The 15,685-nt window shown below is 53.5% G+C and overlaps 1 protein-coding gene across 1 annotated transcript in view; it reads left to right on the top strand.

The window, feature by feature from the left end:
* The window catches only part of ZER1 (zyg-11 related cell cycle regulator), a 31,269-nt gene that overhangs the window by 12,127 nt on the left and 3,457 nt on the right, over positions 1-15,685 (top strand). The window contains exons 3-14 of the mRNA XM_090274846.1: positions 3,727-3,877; positions 4,015-4,451; positions 4,762-4,938; positions 5,758-5,872; positions 5,989-6,135; positions 6,442-6,615; positions 10,234-10,449; positions 11,149-11,190; positions 11,353-11,472; positions 12,155-12,270; positions 12,618-12,806; positions 14,134-14,231. Coding sequence (XP_090130972.1) covers positions 3,727-3,877; positions 4,015-4,451; positions 4,762-4,938; positions 5,758-5,872; positions 5,989-6,135; positions 6,442-6,615; positions 10,234-10,449; positions 11,149-11,190; positions 11,353-11,472; positions 12,155-12,270; positions 12,618-12,806; positions 14,134-14,231 — 1,982 coding nt within the window. The remainder of the gene's footprint in view (positions 1-3,726; positions 3,878-4,014; positions 4,452-4,761; positions 4,939-5,757; positions 5,873-5,988; positions 6,136-6,441; positions 6,616-10,233; positions 10,450-11,148; positions 11,191-11,352; positions 11,473-12,154; positions 12,271-12,617; positions 12,807-14,133; positions 14,232-15,685) is intronic.

Raw genomic sequence — 15,685 nt, 5'->3', positions numbered from 1 at the left:
CGTGCCTGTGAACGCGTGCCTGTGTGTGTGTGTGCACCCGTGCCTGTGAACGCGTGCCTCTGTGTGTGTGTGTGTGTACACCCGTGCCTGTGAACGCGTGCCTGTGTGTGTGTGTGTGTACACCCGTGCCTGTGAACGTGTGCCTGTGTGTGGACATACACATTTACATACTGGTGCCCAAATAAGGATCCATGGCCAGTAATAGAATCATTCAGGAAATCTTTTTGTTTTAAATGTTCTCTCTTTTTTTCAAGTATGTTTTATTGGTTATATTGTTACAGTAGTCCCAATTTTTCCTCTTTGCTCCCCTCTGCCCCGTACCGCCCTTCCCTCCAGCAATCCCACCCCCCTTAGTTCACGTCCATGGGTCATGCATATAAGTTCTTTGGTTTCATCCTTTCCTCTATTATTCTTAACGTCCCCCTGTCTATTTTGTACCAACCGATTATGCTTCTTAGTCCCTGCACCATTTCCCCATTTCTCCCCCCCACCAGCCGATAACCCTCCAAATGATCCTCATACCTGTGATTCTGTTCCTGTTCTGGTTTGCTTAGTTGAATTTTGTTTTTATTTTCTCAGATTCAGTTGTTGATAGATGTGAGTTTATTGTCATTCAGAAAATCTTTATGTGGCTTCTCCAAGGGACTCCCTGCTAGTAGAGGCTCCTAGAAGCATGATATGTGTTTACTGACCTCTGGGAATTCAGTCAAGATGCCCAGAAGGGAAATTGTTAGATGGGACAGTTGCATATAAAGGTGGGAACCTGTGTGTTCTGAGCATTTAATGTGGTTCAGGCAGCACACTTTGGAGACCAGTTATGATCATTTTACAGATGAAGAAACTGAGGCCCAGCGGAGTTCAGTTACATATGAAGTTACCCACATAGTGAATAGCCAAGCAGGATTTAGATGCCAGAGTGCTTCACTCCAAAGTCTTTCCCACCAAGACCAGAATTCTTGCATGAGCTGGTATCTCAGCAGGGTTTTATTGCGTGCTCGCCTGTCCCCAGCTGGGAACACCAAATACCTTGACTTAATCTCCTGTTAGAAAGGGTCCTGGGAGGGGCTGATTGAGGAACCAGAAGATGGCTTAGAGAAGATGAAGAGTGTGTATGTGTATGTTTGTTATAGAAGTGTCTGGGGACTTTGAGTCAAGATGGAGGCATAGGTAGACATGCTTCACCTCTTCACATAGTCATAGAAAGAATTATAGCCAGATCTCAAAAACAAATAACCAAAACAGTCAGAAAGCTGAGCTATATGGAAGTCCAACAACCAAGGATTTAAAGAAGCCACATTTCATCCAGACAGGTAGGAGAGGTGGAGTCATGGAGACAGGGCAGAGAGGCGGTGTGGCTCGGACAAATGGCTCTGGGACAGACAATCCCATATTCACGTGTGGTGGCAAAAATCGGGACGGATATCCTGGGAGCAAGCGATCCCAGCCCCAGGCCAGACTGCAGAGCCCGGGGTTCCAGCACCAGGAAGATAAACACCCATTACTTCTGGCTAACAAATCCAATGGGGGTTGGGGCAGTAGGAAAAACTGCCAGATTTTCTTCACTTAAAGGGCCCACGTGGTCTTAGAATGTATGCAAACCCCAGGGCAGCAATTTGAAGGGCACCAATCGCATACTGGGAAGTAGGTGAAGTGACTGGAAATGGCGTGAGAGTCTGGCAAACTTCCAGAAGCCAGGCAGCAACAATGTCCTTTCTTCAGACCCCTCACCACAAACAGAGCCACAAAGCAGTGAAACAGGTTGCCCTGCCCTGGCAGTTACCTAAGGCTCTGCCCGACACAGGTGCCTTTGCTACACAGGCCACGCTACTAAGACGGAGTAAAAGCAGCTCTACCTAATACACAGAAACAAACACAGGGAGGCTGCCAAATTGTGGAGGCAAAGAAGTATGGCCCAAATGAAAGAACAGAACAAATCCCCAGAAAAACTAAACAAAACAGAGATAGCCAACTGATCAGATGCAGAGTTCAAAACACTGGTGATAAGGATGCTTGGAGAACTCATATAGAGTATGGCAAAAAAATAAAGGAAGAAATAAAGGTTGAACAAAGTGAAGTAAAGAAAAATCTACCGGGAACCAAGAGTGAAAAGAAGGAAGCCAGGATTTAAATCAATGACTTGGAACAAAAGGAAGAAATAAACATTCAGCCAGAACAGAAAGAAGAAACAAGAATGCAAAAAAATGAGGAGAGGCTTAGGAACCTCTGGGACAACTTTATTTATTTATTTATTTTTAATATTTGTATTTATTTAATTTTAGAGAGAGGGGAAGAGAGGGAGAGAAACATCAATGTGTGGTTGCCTCTTACCCCGAACTGGGGACCTGGCCTGCAACCCAGGCATGTGCCTGACTGGGAATGGGACCAGCGACCCTTTGGTTTGCAGGCTGGTGCTCAATCCACTGAGCTACTCCAGCCAGGACTGGAACAACTTAAATGTGACAACATCTAAATCATAAGGGTGCCAGAAGGAGAAGAGGAAGAGCAAAAAATTGAAAACTTATTTGAAAAAATAATGAAAGAAAACTTCCCTAATTTGGTGAAGGAAATAGACATACAAGTCCAGGAAGCACAGAGAGTCCCAAACGAGTTGGACCCAGAGAGGACCACACCAACACATCATAATTAAAATGCCAAAGGTTAAAGATAAAAGAGAGAATCTTAAAACAGCAAGAGACAAGCAGAGAGTTACCTACAAAGGAGTTCCCATAAGCCTATCAGCTGATTTCTCAAAAGAAACTTTGCAGGCAAGAAGGGACTGGCAAGCAGTATTCAATGTGATGAAAAGCAAGGACCTACAACCAGGATTACTCTATCCAGCAAAGCTATCATTTAGAATGGAAGGGCAGATAAAGTGCTTCCCAGTCAAGGTAAAGTTAAAGGAGTTCATCATCACCAAGCCATTATTATATGAAATGTTAAGGGGACTTATTTAAGAAAAAGAAGATCAAAACTATGAACATTATAATGACAACAAACTCACAACTATCAACAACTGAATCTAAAAAACAAAAACAAAGAAAACAATCAGAACAGGAACAGAATCATGAGTATAGTGTAGGGATCATTTGGAGGGTTATCATCTGGGATCAGGGAGGGGGAGAAGGAGGGAAAAGGTACAGGAATTAAGAAGCATAATTGGCCCTGGCTGGTGTGGCTCAGTGGATTGAGGGATAGACAGGGGGTTGTTAAGAATAGCATAGGAAATGGAGGAGCCAAAGAACTTACGTGCACGACCCATGGACCCATGGACATGAACTACGGGAAGGTGGGGGAGGTAAATTGCTGTAGATTGCTGGAGGGAAGGGGGTACTGGGGGTACTGGGTGGAGGGGGGGAAATTGGGACAACTGTAACAGCGTAATCAATAAAAAATATACTTTAAAAAAAAGTGTCTGTGGTTTTAAAAAAAGTGTGTGTATGTGGTTTGGGAGGAAGAGCTTGGGGATTTGCTGTTGATTTGCTGTTGGTGAGAGGCCCCTCAGCACCAGAAAGTCTGCCTTTGGAGCCCTGGTTCCTGGGGCCACCCTTCCTGCCGCCTTAGTAGTGTCATCAGGATCCAAGCAGGCGCTGGTAGGGAGAGGAGGAGGAGGAGCCAGAGGGTGGTGCCGGGTGGTCAGGGGAGGCTTCAGGGAGGCCGCTGCTGGGTCTCCGAGGGAGGAGGGGGTCCCCGTGCCCCTCCCCTGAGCCAGGCTTTCCTCCCCGCCAGGTACGTGGAGCTGGTGAACGCCGCCTGCAACTTCGAGCCGCACGAGAGCTTCTTCAGCCTGTTCTCAGACCCCCGCAGCGCGCGCCTCACCCGCATCCACCTCCGGGAAGACCTCGTGCAGGACCAGGATCTGGAAGCCATCCGCAAGCAGGTGAGACCCGCCTCTGTGGGCCCGAGGGGGCCGTGCGCGGCCACCCCGAGACTGCGGGACGGGGGGTCAGGGCCGGGGCCCCTGCAGCCCCTCCCCAGGGCCGGGCCGCGGGGTGACGGCGCCGCGCGTCCTCCCAGGACCTGGTGGAGCTGTACCTGACCAACTGCGAGAAGCTGTCCGCCAAGAGCCTGCAGACCCTGCGGAGCTTCAGCCCCACGCTGGTGTCCCTGAGCCTCTTCGGCTGCGCGAACATCTTCTACGAGGAGGAGAACCCGGGCGGCTGCGAGGACGAGTGCCTCGTCAACCCCACCTGCCAGGTGCTGGTCAAGGACTTCACCTTCGAGGGCTTCAGCCGCCTGCGCTTCCTCAACCTGGGCCGCATGATCGACGGCGTCCCCGTGGAGTCCCTGCTGCGGCCGCTCAGCTCGCTGGCCGCCTTAGACCTCTCAGGCATTCAGACCAGCGACGCGGCCTTCCTCACCCAGTGGAAGGACAGCCTGGTGTCCCTTGTGCTCTACAACATGGACCTGTCGGACGACCACATCCGTGTCATCGTCCAGCTGCACAAGCTGCGGTGAGCGGCCGGCCGAGCTCGCCGGGGTGGGGGCGGGGGCGGGGGTGTTCATGGCGGCAGTCCCAGAAGGGTCGTGAGCCCCTGGCTAGGTAGAAGGCGGGCATGGAGGAGACAGTCCCAGCCCTCAGCCCAGTGTGTCGGCTGGCTCGGGGCCGTTCAGGGCACCAGGGTCCCCGCAGGGTTTTCCCGGGATGCGCTGTGGCCGCTGTGGACCCTCCCCTGCCAAGGACGGAAGGAGCAGGGGTCTACGTACGAGGCAGCCCCGGCCTGTGTCCAGCTCCTGACCTGGGCCCCCCACCCCAACCTCCAGACACTTGGACATCTCCCGAGACCGCCTCTCCAGCTACTACAAGTTCAAGCTGACGCGCAAGGTGCTGAGCCTCTTCGTGCAGAAGCTGGGGAACCTCATGTCCCTGGATATCTCCGGCCACATGATCCTGGAGAACTGCAGCATCTCCAAGACGGACGAGGAAGCAGGGCAGACCAGGTGGGGACCCGCCCGCGTGGCTGCTGTGGGGTGGCGTTCCGCAGCATTTACCAAACGTCCCTCTGCGTGCTGGAGATGAAGGAAGGAACCAGGCCCTGCCCTCCCCAGTCTGTCCGACAGGTCGTCGTTAGGGCTGTGGGAGGGGAAGCCCAGGGTTGCCCTGAGGATCAGGAAGGAGCGGGGAGGACGAACGGCATCCGAGCTGCCTTGGACGTTCACCCTGGGTGTGCCAGGGAAGGTGTTCTCGCAGAGGGAGACGCATGTGCAGAGGCTAGGAGGAGCAAGCACCAGAAATGACGGGGAACGTGGGACGCTCACACCAGCGGAGACAGTGTGGTGGCGCTAAGGCGAGGCTGGCAGTGTCTGCCACTTGCTAGGTGTCGCAGCGGACGGGTTGGTTTCTGGGTGGGTTGGCTGAGAGCTGATTCAGACCCATCCTGCGGTAACTGGCCATACGCCCCGTCTGCCACCAGCCATACTTTGGTGGGGCTTGGTGGGCGGACATGTCCCTTCAGGATTGTTGGCAGAACCTAAAGGTGACACATCCTCATTAAAATGGCAGATACTGTTTTCCAGAGATGGCTACAACCGTGTCTCCCATCCCACATGTTCTACAATGGGACCTTGCCACCTTTCCATCAAGAAGTGGGGTTTATGTCCCCTGCCCTTAAAAAGGGAAAAAATTAAAAAGAGATGAGCTGAGGGGCTAGAAGGGAGTCCCTAGTAAGTCCCTGGCCACCCCAGGCAGCGCTCGTCTTTGTGCTGAACCCGGGGCAGCCCCGGCCCCAGCCCACTGACCCCGGCGCCCTCTTCCCTCAGCATCGAGCCTTCCAAGAGCAGCATCATGCCTTTCCGGGCCCTGAAGAGGCCACTGCAGTTCCTTGGGCTCTTTGAGACGTCCCTGTGCCGCCTCACACATATTCCAGCCTACAAAGTGAGAGGGGAGTGCAGACGGGGGAGGACAGGGTGCACTGGGGACCCAAGGTGTCCGCCCTGGGGCTAGCGCCACTGCGTCTGTTTCCGGTTGTTCTGAGCATGCTCCGCCCACAGGTGAGTGGTGACAAGAATGAGGAGCAGGTGCTGAACGCCATCGAGGCCTACACGGAGCACAGGCCTGAGATCACCTCGCGGGCCATCAACCTGCTCTTTGACATCGCACGCATCGAGCGTTGCAACCAGCTTCTGCGGGCTCTGAAGGTCAGCCCCGACCCCAGAGGCAGTAGGGGACCCACGTGGGGGATGCTGGGCTTGGCTGAGCCGTGTGCCCAGAGCCCCTGTCCCTCCTCTGCACCCCCGGGACACCAGCAGCCGTACCTCCCCACCCCACCCCGCGGTGCCTCACTCGCCCCTGCACTGCCCTCGTCCCTGCTCCCCACCGCCACATCCGCCCTCGGAGAGCCGGAGCGGAGGGCCTGGGCAAGCCCCCGGAAGAGCCCTCGGCCTGTTCCCGCACAACTTGAACAGGACTTGCCAACCCGGACCCCGCACCCTGTCTTCCTGTAGCTGGTCATCACAGCCCTCAAGTGCCACAAGTATGACAAGAACATTCAAGTGACCGGCAGCGCGGCCCTCTTCTACCTGACGAATTCCGAGTACCGCTCAGAGCAGAGCGTCAGGCTGCGCCGGCAGGTCATCCAGGTGGTGCTGAATGGCATGGAGTCCTACCAGGAGGTGACGGTGAGCCCCTTCCCGCCACGGCCGCGCATGCTCTGAGCAGCCCCGCTCTCCCCGCTCCCCCTGCGGCCCGGCCTGGCCCGCCTGCTCGTAGACCCCCCGGGGCGCTGTGCTTGCTCCCACCCTTTCTCGCCTGGCTCTGCGCTGCCCCCCTTCCCGCGCCCCTTCCCTACAGCATCATTCCCAGACTCGGGGGCCTAGCATTCAGGGCCCCCTAACCCGGCCCCACTGCCCTCTGCCCCCCGCCGCCCGCGATGCTGTTCGTCCGCCTCTGGGCCTCTGCTTACACTGACTCCTCGGCCCTCTGCCCACTGTCATGCTGCTGGGGGCTATTTCTTTCAATAGCTGCTTTTCTTATAAGAGTAATAAAGATTTTAAAACCCAGCCATAACCCCACCGCAGGAGATACCCACCATTAACACTGGGTAGCCGTCATTCTGGATTTTAGCCTCTGTCTGTTGATTTAGTAAATGGGCTCACTGTGCATCAGGCTTGTGTAACGTGGATTTTTATTTCAACAGTGTCTTCTGAATGGGAACCTCTCCCATATCAACAAACATTTTGCAACAAAATTTTAAAAATAATGTTTGTTTTTTGTAAGATACTGAATGCTTAGAAAACAGAGTCCAGTAATATGAAAGTGTATTAACGAGAAAGTAAAAGTTGTTCCCAACCCCACCCCACCGCCCGGGACGGCAGGACGGCAGGACAGCGTGGTTCAGTTCCACAAGTGCCGGCGTCAGCGTGGCGTCTGCCTCCTCACCCCGGGGGGCCACCCGGTGCCCGCGGCTCTGGGCTGGAGCTCAGAGGCAGGGGCCGGGCCCCGGCGCCCGAGGGGACCAGAACGGGGCTGCCCTGAGTGCGGGGCTGCAGTTACGGAATCGGGCCCCATAGCTGAACATTTAGGTTGCTTTTCTTATTTTTAAAGATTTTAATTATTTATTTTTTGAGAGTGGAGAAGGGGAGGGAGAAAGAGAGGGAGGGAAACATGCAGGAGATACATTGACAAGTTGCCTCTCACACGCCCCCAACCGGGTGACCGGGAATCAGACAAGCGGCCTTTTGGTTCGCAGGCCGGTGCTCAGTGCACTGAGCCACACCAGCCAGGACTAGGCTGCTTTCTTTATTTCTTGCTATTTCAGTAAGGGTTTGCTGACTCTACTTAACAGATCACCGTTACACTGCTTGCCGAAAAGTAGAAGTGCCGGGGCAGGGGGGGTGTGCATTCTTAAAGCATTTGATATGTGTTCTCGAATTGTCCTCCAGAAAGGCTGTGGTGGGGACCTAGCCTCTGCAGGAATGAGAAGGCCCACTGCCGCCTACCCCAGACTTTGGAACAACTGTTTTTTCCACATTGAGATCAATGTTAGAATCAGGTAAAAGGGGCATCTTTTCTTTTTAATGAAAAAAAAAAAAAAAAGCTACTTGTAGACTCTCAAACGAATTAATAAACTCTATCAGAGAAATGGAAATTAAAATAACAAAATGTCATTCTGCATCTCAAGAGACTGATGATGCCCAGCTTAGCAAGAGTTAGGGAGGGGCATTCTCGCGCTTCCGGCTGCTGGGCTGTAGGCGTCAGACAGCCTCCCAGGGGGCCACTGGCAGCACCTGCCTTCCAGCCTGGGTCTTCCACAGCCAGAGATGTTCTTCAAGGGGAAAGACAGACATGCAGCCACCCCTTTTGACTACATAGAAATCAGAGGAAAGCAAACTTAATAACAGGGGTCTGGGAAAGTCACGCAGGACCCACCCACCCAATGGGATAGTATGGTAAATCTCCTTGTGTGGAAGGGTGTCCATTGCATATTGGCAAGTGAAGCGAAGTCTGGGACCAATATGGATAATTCCTTTTTTTTTTTTTTTTTTTTGCCTTTTCTCTCCGTCAAATATATATTTCTATTTACTCAATAGAAAAATCTAGAAGAATGTACACCACACTTTTTTTTTTAACAAGAGAACAAATCCACTTTTAGTTTTCACTTCTCAGTGTGTTTACATCCCTGAGGGTACAGCGTTACGTGGATTCCGTGTCCAGTGGCCTTAGCAGGAAGGGTGCTCTGGAATCGAGCCCGAACCAGCCACTGGTTGCGTGAGCACCAGTGCCCTTTCCCAGGTGACTGGTTTTGTTTGGTTTGCCACCAGGAGTCACTGCGCTGTCCGTGCTTCATACACATAAGCACGTCTCTTGCCGAGAGAAAATTTAGTTACATCTTGAGCATAAACACCTTCAATGTTAAGAAGAACTGTGTGCTCCCTCCTGTTCCGGAGACCCTGCTTACATCCAGCAAAAATGGCCTTGGACCACAGCCTTTCAGACTTATTTGTCCTTAGATTCCCGTTTCCCGTGCCCCCCAGGCTCTCAGGGGCAGAGCAAGGAAGGTCTGCGCACCCGCCTTTAACTGCGATTACTCTGGGGAATGAAATGGGGAACTAACTTTCTGCTCAGATAGTGTTACTTGAAATTTTTACAGTAAGTATTCCTTTTATAATTTAAATTTTTCTCAAATTAAAAAATATATGTATTGGGAGGAAGATCAAGAGTTAACCAAGGGTGATCTACTCATTTACATAATTAATAAATTAGGGTGAACTTCCAGTATTTAATGAGCAAGGTTGGAAAGAAATTAAATTATAAGGAAAATGTGCCGAGAGCACTAAAAAAAAAAAAGCCTGCAGACAACGCAAAGAGACATGGATGGTGGCACCACAGGGGCACTACACCGCTAGGGGCGGGGGCGTAGACTGGTACCGCCACGTGGGAAAACAGTCTGGTGCTACCTGGTACCATTGCAGACATGCATGCCTTATGACCCAGACGCTCACCTGACCCACGTGTGCTCTTGAGGGGCTCATGTGCATGGACACCAGGATGCATGTACAAGACGCTGTAGTCAAACATGGAAGACCACAGGCAGAACGGGTGACTGAACTGTAATACTATAGTGCAAAGAAAAAGGAATGCATTTCACCTACTTATAGCAACATGGCTCATCCTGCAAACCTATGGTCGAGCAAAAAGAAGCAAGATGCTAGAAAATCTTTCAAATAAAAAATCAGAGATAGTGGGTACCTACTGGGAAGAGGAGCTTATGTGGGGACTTCTGGGTGCTGGCAGTGTTCTAGTTCTTAACCCAGGTGGTGGCTACGTTGTTGTTGGAACACTTGTTTGCTTTATAATTATTTATAAAATCAGGTATTTGTTATTTTTACGCTCTTCTGTATGAATATTTCACAATTTTCTAAAAATGTTTTTAAGCCCTGGCTGGTATGGCTCAGTGGATTCAGCAGCAGCCTGTGAACCAAAGGGCCACCAGTTCGATTCCCAGTCAGGGCACAGGCCTGGGTTGCAGGCCAGGTCCCCAGTTGGGGGCATGTGAGAGGCAGCCACACAGTGATGTTTCTCTCCCTCTTTCTCCCTCCCTTCCCCTCTCTCTAAAAAATAAATAAATAAAATCTTTTTAAAAAAAACATTTTTTAAGAAAGCCTTGTAGGCTCTTCTTCCAGAAAGCCTTCCTGGACCGCCACAGCTCCGGATGACCTCTCACCTCTAGAAAGCCCCTCCCTTCCAGCTCCCGAGTCTGCTTCTGACTGTGCTGTGCTTGTCTCTGTCGCGCCCAGGTCCAGCGGAACTGCTGCCTGACCCTCTGCAACTTCAGCATCCCCGAGGAGCTGGAGTTCCAGTACCGCCGGGTCAACGAGCTCCTGCTCAGCATCCTCAACCCCACGCGGCAGGACGAGTCGATCCAGCGCATCGCCGTGCACCTGTGCAACGCCCTGGTCTGCCAGGTGGACAACGACCACAAGGAGGCCGTGGGCAAGATGGGCTTCGTCGTGGTACGTGAGGCGGCTGCCCCGCTCTGCCCCGCCCGCAGCCCCGCTGCCACATGGAGAAGCCGGGCTAGGCCAAAGGAGGGATTTCCTAACAGTGAATGTTGCTCATGACCCCTGTAGATCTCCTCCACCTAGAACATTCTGTCATCCTCTCCCAGCCCCTCCATCTGCCCATTAGGTCCCAGTGTACAAGTCACTCCTGCCTCCTCGGACCAGGTGCCTTGACATGTCTTCCCAATGGGGATTAAATAAGTATATGAGGGACTGTCTGTGAGCTCCGTGGGGGCAGAGGTCAAGCTTGCTCCTTCCATCATTACGTCCCCAGCACTCCCAGCGTAGGGCCTGGTGCACGGTGGGGAGATGATAAACATTTGCTGAAGAAAGGAAGCAAAGAATGAGGGAGGACATCCAGCCTCCCTTCATGTTCTCGCTGAGAAGGCCAAATTCTTCAGAGGGGGTGGGCCATGCCAAAGCCACAGCGAGAGTTAGGGTCGAGCCAGGGCTAGCACCCAGGCCTCCCGGTGCCAGGCCTCAAGCCTGTGGGTTGCAGTTCTTCAAACAGCTTCCCAAATAGATGGGCAGAGGTGGTCTTGTCAGGACGTGTTAACCAGGGACAGAATGGCTGTGGCTCCTGGGGGCGACATGGGGGACGTGGGAGCTCTCGAGGCCTGGCCCCCTGCAAGTCCTCTTCTCTGCCCACAGACCATGCTGAAGTTGATTCAGAAGAAGCTGCTGGACAAGATAGTAAGTCAAGTCTTCATGGAGCCCCTCTGCCCTCCCACAGCCCAAGAGGGGCCTCGTCTGTCCCGGGGATGTCCATATTTCGTCAGGGGACCCCCTCACTGGGCGCCAGGAGCCCCCGGGGCCTGTGCGGGTCCCCTGCACTGAGCCCTCCCCTGCCTTCAGTGCGACCAGGTCATGGAGTTCTCCTGGAGCGCGCTGTGGAACATCACAGACGAGACGCCCGACAACTGCGAGATGTTCCTCAACTTCAATGGCATGAAGCTCTTCCTGGACTGCCTGAAGGTGTGTGTCTCCGCAGCAGCCTCCTAGGCCACCCCCACGGCCCCTGTCCTGTCCCCAGGCTCCCCACCAACCGCATCCGTCCACACCCCCCTCCCAGGGGTTCCGCGAAAGGGCAGTGGGGGTGTAGTCACAGGCCCACCAGCGCAGGATTTGCTGCAAAAAGAAGCTCCAGAGACTTCCCTGGCCCACATGGCCCGGCTGGGTGCCCCCTTAGAGCCCTCCCTCCAGAGGAAAACGCAGCCCCCCCTTCTCCTCAGGGCTTCTCAGGTTGTCCCGTCTGGCTGGTCCGTTGGGATAGCAGCTGGACAAAATTCTCCCCAGTAGAATGGTCTGTTCATCCTAAAATTCATCCTTTGTTTTCTTGCTCTGTTTCTGAGGGGATTCCATTAAACTAGTGTTTTGAGCTTTCGTAAATGGACCCGTGTTTGTCCCAGTCACAATTTTATAGGTCCCATTTCCGCTCAACCTCTGACTTTGTGACAAGGAGCCCCACCATTTAATCCTCATAGTGTGTCCCCAGCACTGTCCTAGGTTCACGAGAAGGTAGGAGGACAGCAAATTGCACGCCCCCCTTTGTCTAGTCGGAATAGCCAGACAGAGATTCATAAAGCCTCTCGGTTAAGAATACCAGAGAGTAACTAAGTACTAATTGATAAGGCCCTGATGGCTGTCATTTGGCCAGGAATTCCCAGAGAAGCAGGAACTGCATCGGAATATGCTGGGACTCTTGGGGAATGTGGCAGAGGTGAAGGAGCTGCGGCCCCAGCTAATGACTTCCCAGTTCATCAGTGTCTTCAGGTTGGTACTTTCACCTTTGCCTTTTTGCCTTGGCTGCCAGGATGCTCAGAGCTCTAGTCTGTGCTTAGTAGCAGCGATTGCTGTTAGCCTAGGTTTCTGTTATAAACATCACCTTCCCTCTATAGCGTGGTTTCTTATTCTTTCAGGCCTCCATAAAGGGTCCTCTTGTGGCTATATCTTATGTTGGTGATCTCACATCCCTTTTAAAAGCCATGTGGGTATGAATAATAAGTGATAAACAAATCAGTAGTTCCTCTGGCCTCTGGTTTGTAAGATGGGGTCCAGCCGCTGGTATCTGCAGAGGGACTTGGGAGGACTTGAACTCCGTTCTTCTCCCTCTTTGACAGCAACCTGCTAGAGAGCAAGGCCGACGGGATTGAGGTCTCCTACAACGCCTGCGGTGTCCTCTCCCACATCATGTTTGATGGGCCTGAGGCCTGGGGCATCTGTGAGCCACAGAGGGAGGAGGTGGAGGAGCGCATGTGGGCAGCCATCCAGAGCTGGGACATCAACTCCCGGAGAAACATCAATTACAGGTGCGCGGCGGGGCGGCGGGGTGAGTGCTGGGACAGGACGCACACTCCCCGCGCGGTCTGGTCTGGCTTCCTGCCTTTCTTCTGGTCCTGCATCGGGTCTCGCTTCCTGAGGTGGAGTCCACCGATGGCACTGAGCAGAAAGGCCCACAGCTCAGCTACACAGCTTGGTGCACGTGCCATGCACGTCAACACCTGCATGTACCCAAAGCCTCCTGGTTACAAACACCTGATACATGTTTATTTCTTGTGTGTGTGTGTGGGGGGGGGTGCACACCTGCACTAGGAAGCAAAACAGAAACCATTCATAACCTTACTCCCTGAAACAGAAGCCCCGCTAGCAGGCCCGTGTCTCCGCACCTCCTCGCTCAGGTGCCCGTGTCTTCCCCGCCCCTGCTGCTGGGTGGGCCCGTGTCCCCCTGCTGCTGGGTGGGCCCGTGTCCCCCTTCCTTCAGTTGCTCTGTGCACAGATTTAATTACTTTCAGCCCAGCTGGTGCCAAGACATACGATCTTGTGACTCAGTTTCCAGCCACAGGTTGGGGTCTCCCTTATCATGTTATGACTGGGTCACTTTCTATGTGCTGATTGACACTGAAGTTGAAAACCCATATTGGGCCCTGGCTGGTGTGGCTCAGTGGACTGAGTGCTGGCCTGCAAACCAGAAGGTCTTGGGTTCGATTCCCAGTCAGGGCACAGGCCTGGGTTGCAGCCAGGTCCCTGGTTGGGGGCGTGCGAGAGGCAACAGATCGAGTGTCTCTCGCACATAATGTTTCTCTCCCACTCTTTCTCTCTCCCTTCCCCCCTCTCTAAATAAATAAATAAAATCTTTTTTAAAAAGAAAAGAAAACCCATATTTGGAGGAGGGGGCTCATGCTTCTGACTTCGCCAACGCCCCCTTTATGTTGTTCCCGAGGAGAGATGAAGCGGAATCACTGGCCCAGGGGGTTTGCACATACGTTTGGGGATTTGGGCATGGCTGCAGATGGGCCTTAGGAGGCCAGTAGAAGACGTGCAGTCACACTTTCCTCTGCTTCCCGGGGTACACCCACCCCCCGCAGGCTGGGTCCCTCCTAGCTGAGGCCCCCAGTTTCTGTGCCACCTCATCTGCAGCCCTCTGACCTCCCTCTCTGTGTCCCTGCTCCTGGCCTCCTGCACAAGGGAGCTGCCTTTGCAGAGCCTGAGGCGGGCTGAAGGGCCAGGTGCCCTGCGTCCCCCGCATCCTCCTGGCCCGCTCACAGTTGGTCCGTGGGACCCCGCAGAGAGGAGAAATTCCAAGATGCACACCCCCAAGCCCTGGCGCCAGAGTGATCTCGGTTTCTCCTCCCACAGGTCGTTTGAGCCAATCCTTCGCCTCCTTCCCCAGGGCATCTCCCCTGTCAGCCAGCACTGGGCCACCTGGGCCCTGTACAACCTCGTGTCTGTCTACCGTGAGTACCTGCTCGCCCTTTGTCCAGACACAGGGGCGCACCAGGCTGAGGGCCGACTTGCGCTCAGGGCGCTTAGGATCTGGGCGGGGAGCAGTGAGGGAGCTGATGTCAGGGTCCGCCTCAGAGCGCAGCCCTGCGCTCTCCAGCACCTGGGGGCGCACAGCATAATGGCTGCCCCTCCCAGTGGCCAGGATGTGCCTGGCAGGCCAGATGGCCATGCAGACGGCCATGCGTCCTGCTTCCATGTGAGTGAATAGTCAAACGTCCCTGTGCCTTCTGTAAGACAGTAAGGCCCACCCAGACAAAGAACTAACCCCTGAGGAAACGGACATCTTACTTCCCCAAAGAGAGCCCACCCTCCCGCCCATGTAAGAGCCTGAACTGTCCTGTGCTCGGTGGCTTTGGGGGAGAGGAGGAAAGGGGTGCCACACAAACCAGGTGTGATCCCTGGTCCCTCCCTTACTGGTTATGTGACCTCGTGTGGGTTCTTTAACCTCTCTGAGCCTCAGTTTCCTCCTCTGTGGAATGGGGGTAATGATAATACCCACCTCACGAGATTGACGTGCCCAGAAAACCAACAGGAAGCACTGAGCCCGGACCCGGGTACACCTGTGGGCTCTGGGAGCAGACAACCTGGGTTTGGAACCTGGCTCTACCACTTGCTGTAGTACTTTGAGCAGGTTTCTCAGCCTTTCTGTGCCTCAAATTCCTCACTTTAAGGTGGGATAATAACAGCACTGACCTCGTAAGATTGCTGTGAAATAAGACATGTGAAGTGCTTAGAACATACCACATACCACGTGCACATGGAGACTGTTCAATGCAGTAGCCTTTTTTTCTTATTTGAGGTTAGTCTTATTAAAAAGTAGCACCTTACCTCAAAGAAGCAGCATAGTGCAGAGGAAAGCCCTGAGCTGGGGGCTCTCTTGGACAAGCCTCTGGAATGACTTTGGATGACTCACTTCAACCCTCGGAACGTCAGTTTTTTCATCTGTAAAATGGAGGTGATAAAAGTAGTCCCCGCCACACAGAGCTGCTGCCGGTCCACTAAAACGCTCCGCGGTGTGGGGGCCCCGCATGCCGAGCCCCGGACTGCGCTTTGTTGGAGTGACGGTGAAACCGCCCGGCAGAGGGGCACGGGGGTTCCGCCCTGACTGGTCACCAGAACCACCTGGTGGTGTTTTGTTACAAACAATTAAACACAGGCTCCTGGATCTGTTGAATCAGAAGACCCAAGGGCAGGCCTTAGGAATCTGTATTTTTACAAAACTCCTCGGAGACCAGAAGCCACCAGTTTGGCTGACACTTTCCATAGAGTGAGCTCTGGGGGAAAACTGCTTCTGCGTACCAAAGTGGGGAGGGGCTTTCCCACGGACGCACCCCTGGCCTCCCTCGGGCGCACTGGGGCCGGGTAGACATGGCGCATCCCAGGTTACAGCGGTGCCCTCACCCAG

The sequence above is a fragment of the Furipterus horrens genome, unplaced genomic scaffold (genome assembly GCF_987537825.1).
Source record: "Furipterus horrens unplaced genomic scaffold, mFurHor1.1.pri manual_scaffold_4, whole genome shotgun sequence".
NCBI lineage: Eukaryota > Metazoa > Chordata > Mammalia > Chiroptera > Furipteridae > Furipterus > Furipterus horrens.
This window is presented reverse-complemented; position numbering and strand designations above follow the sequence as displayed.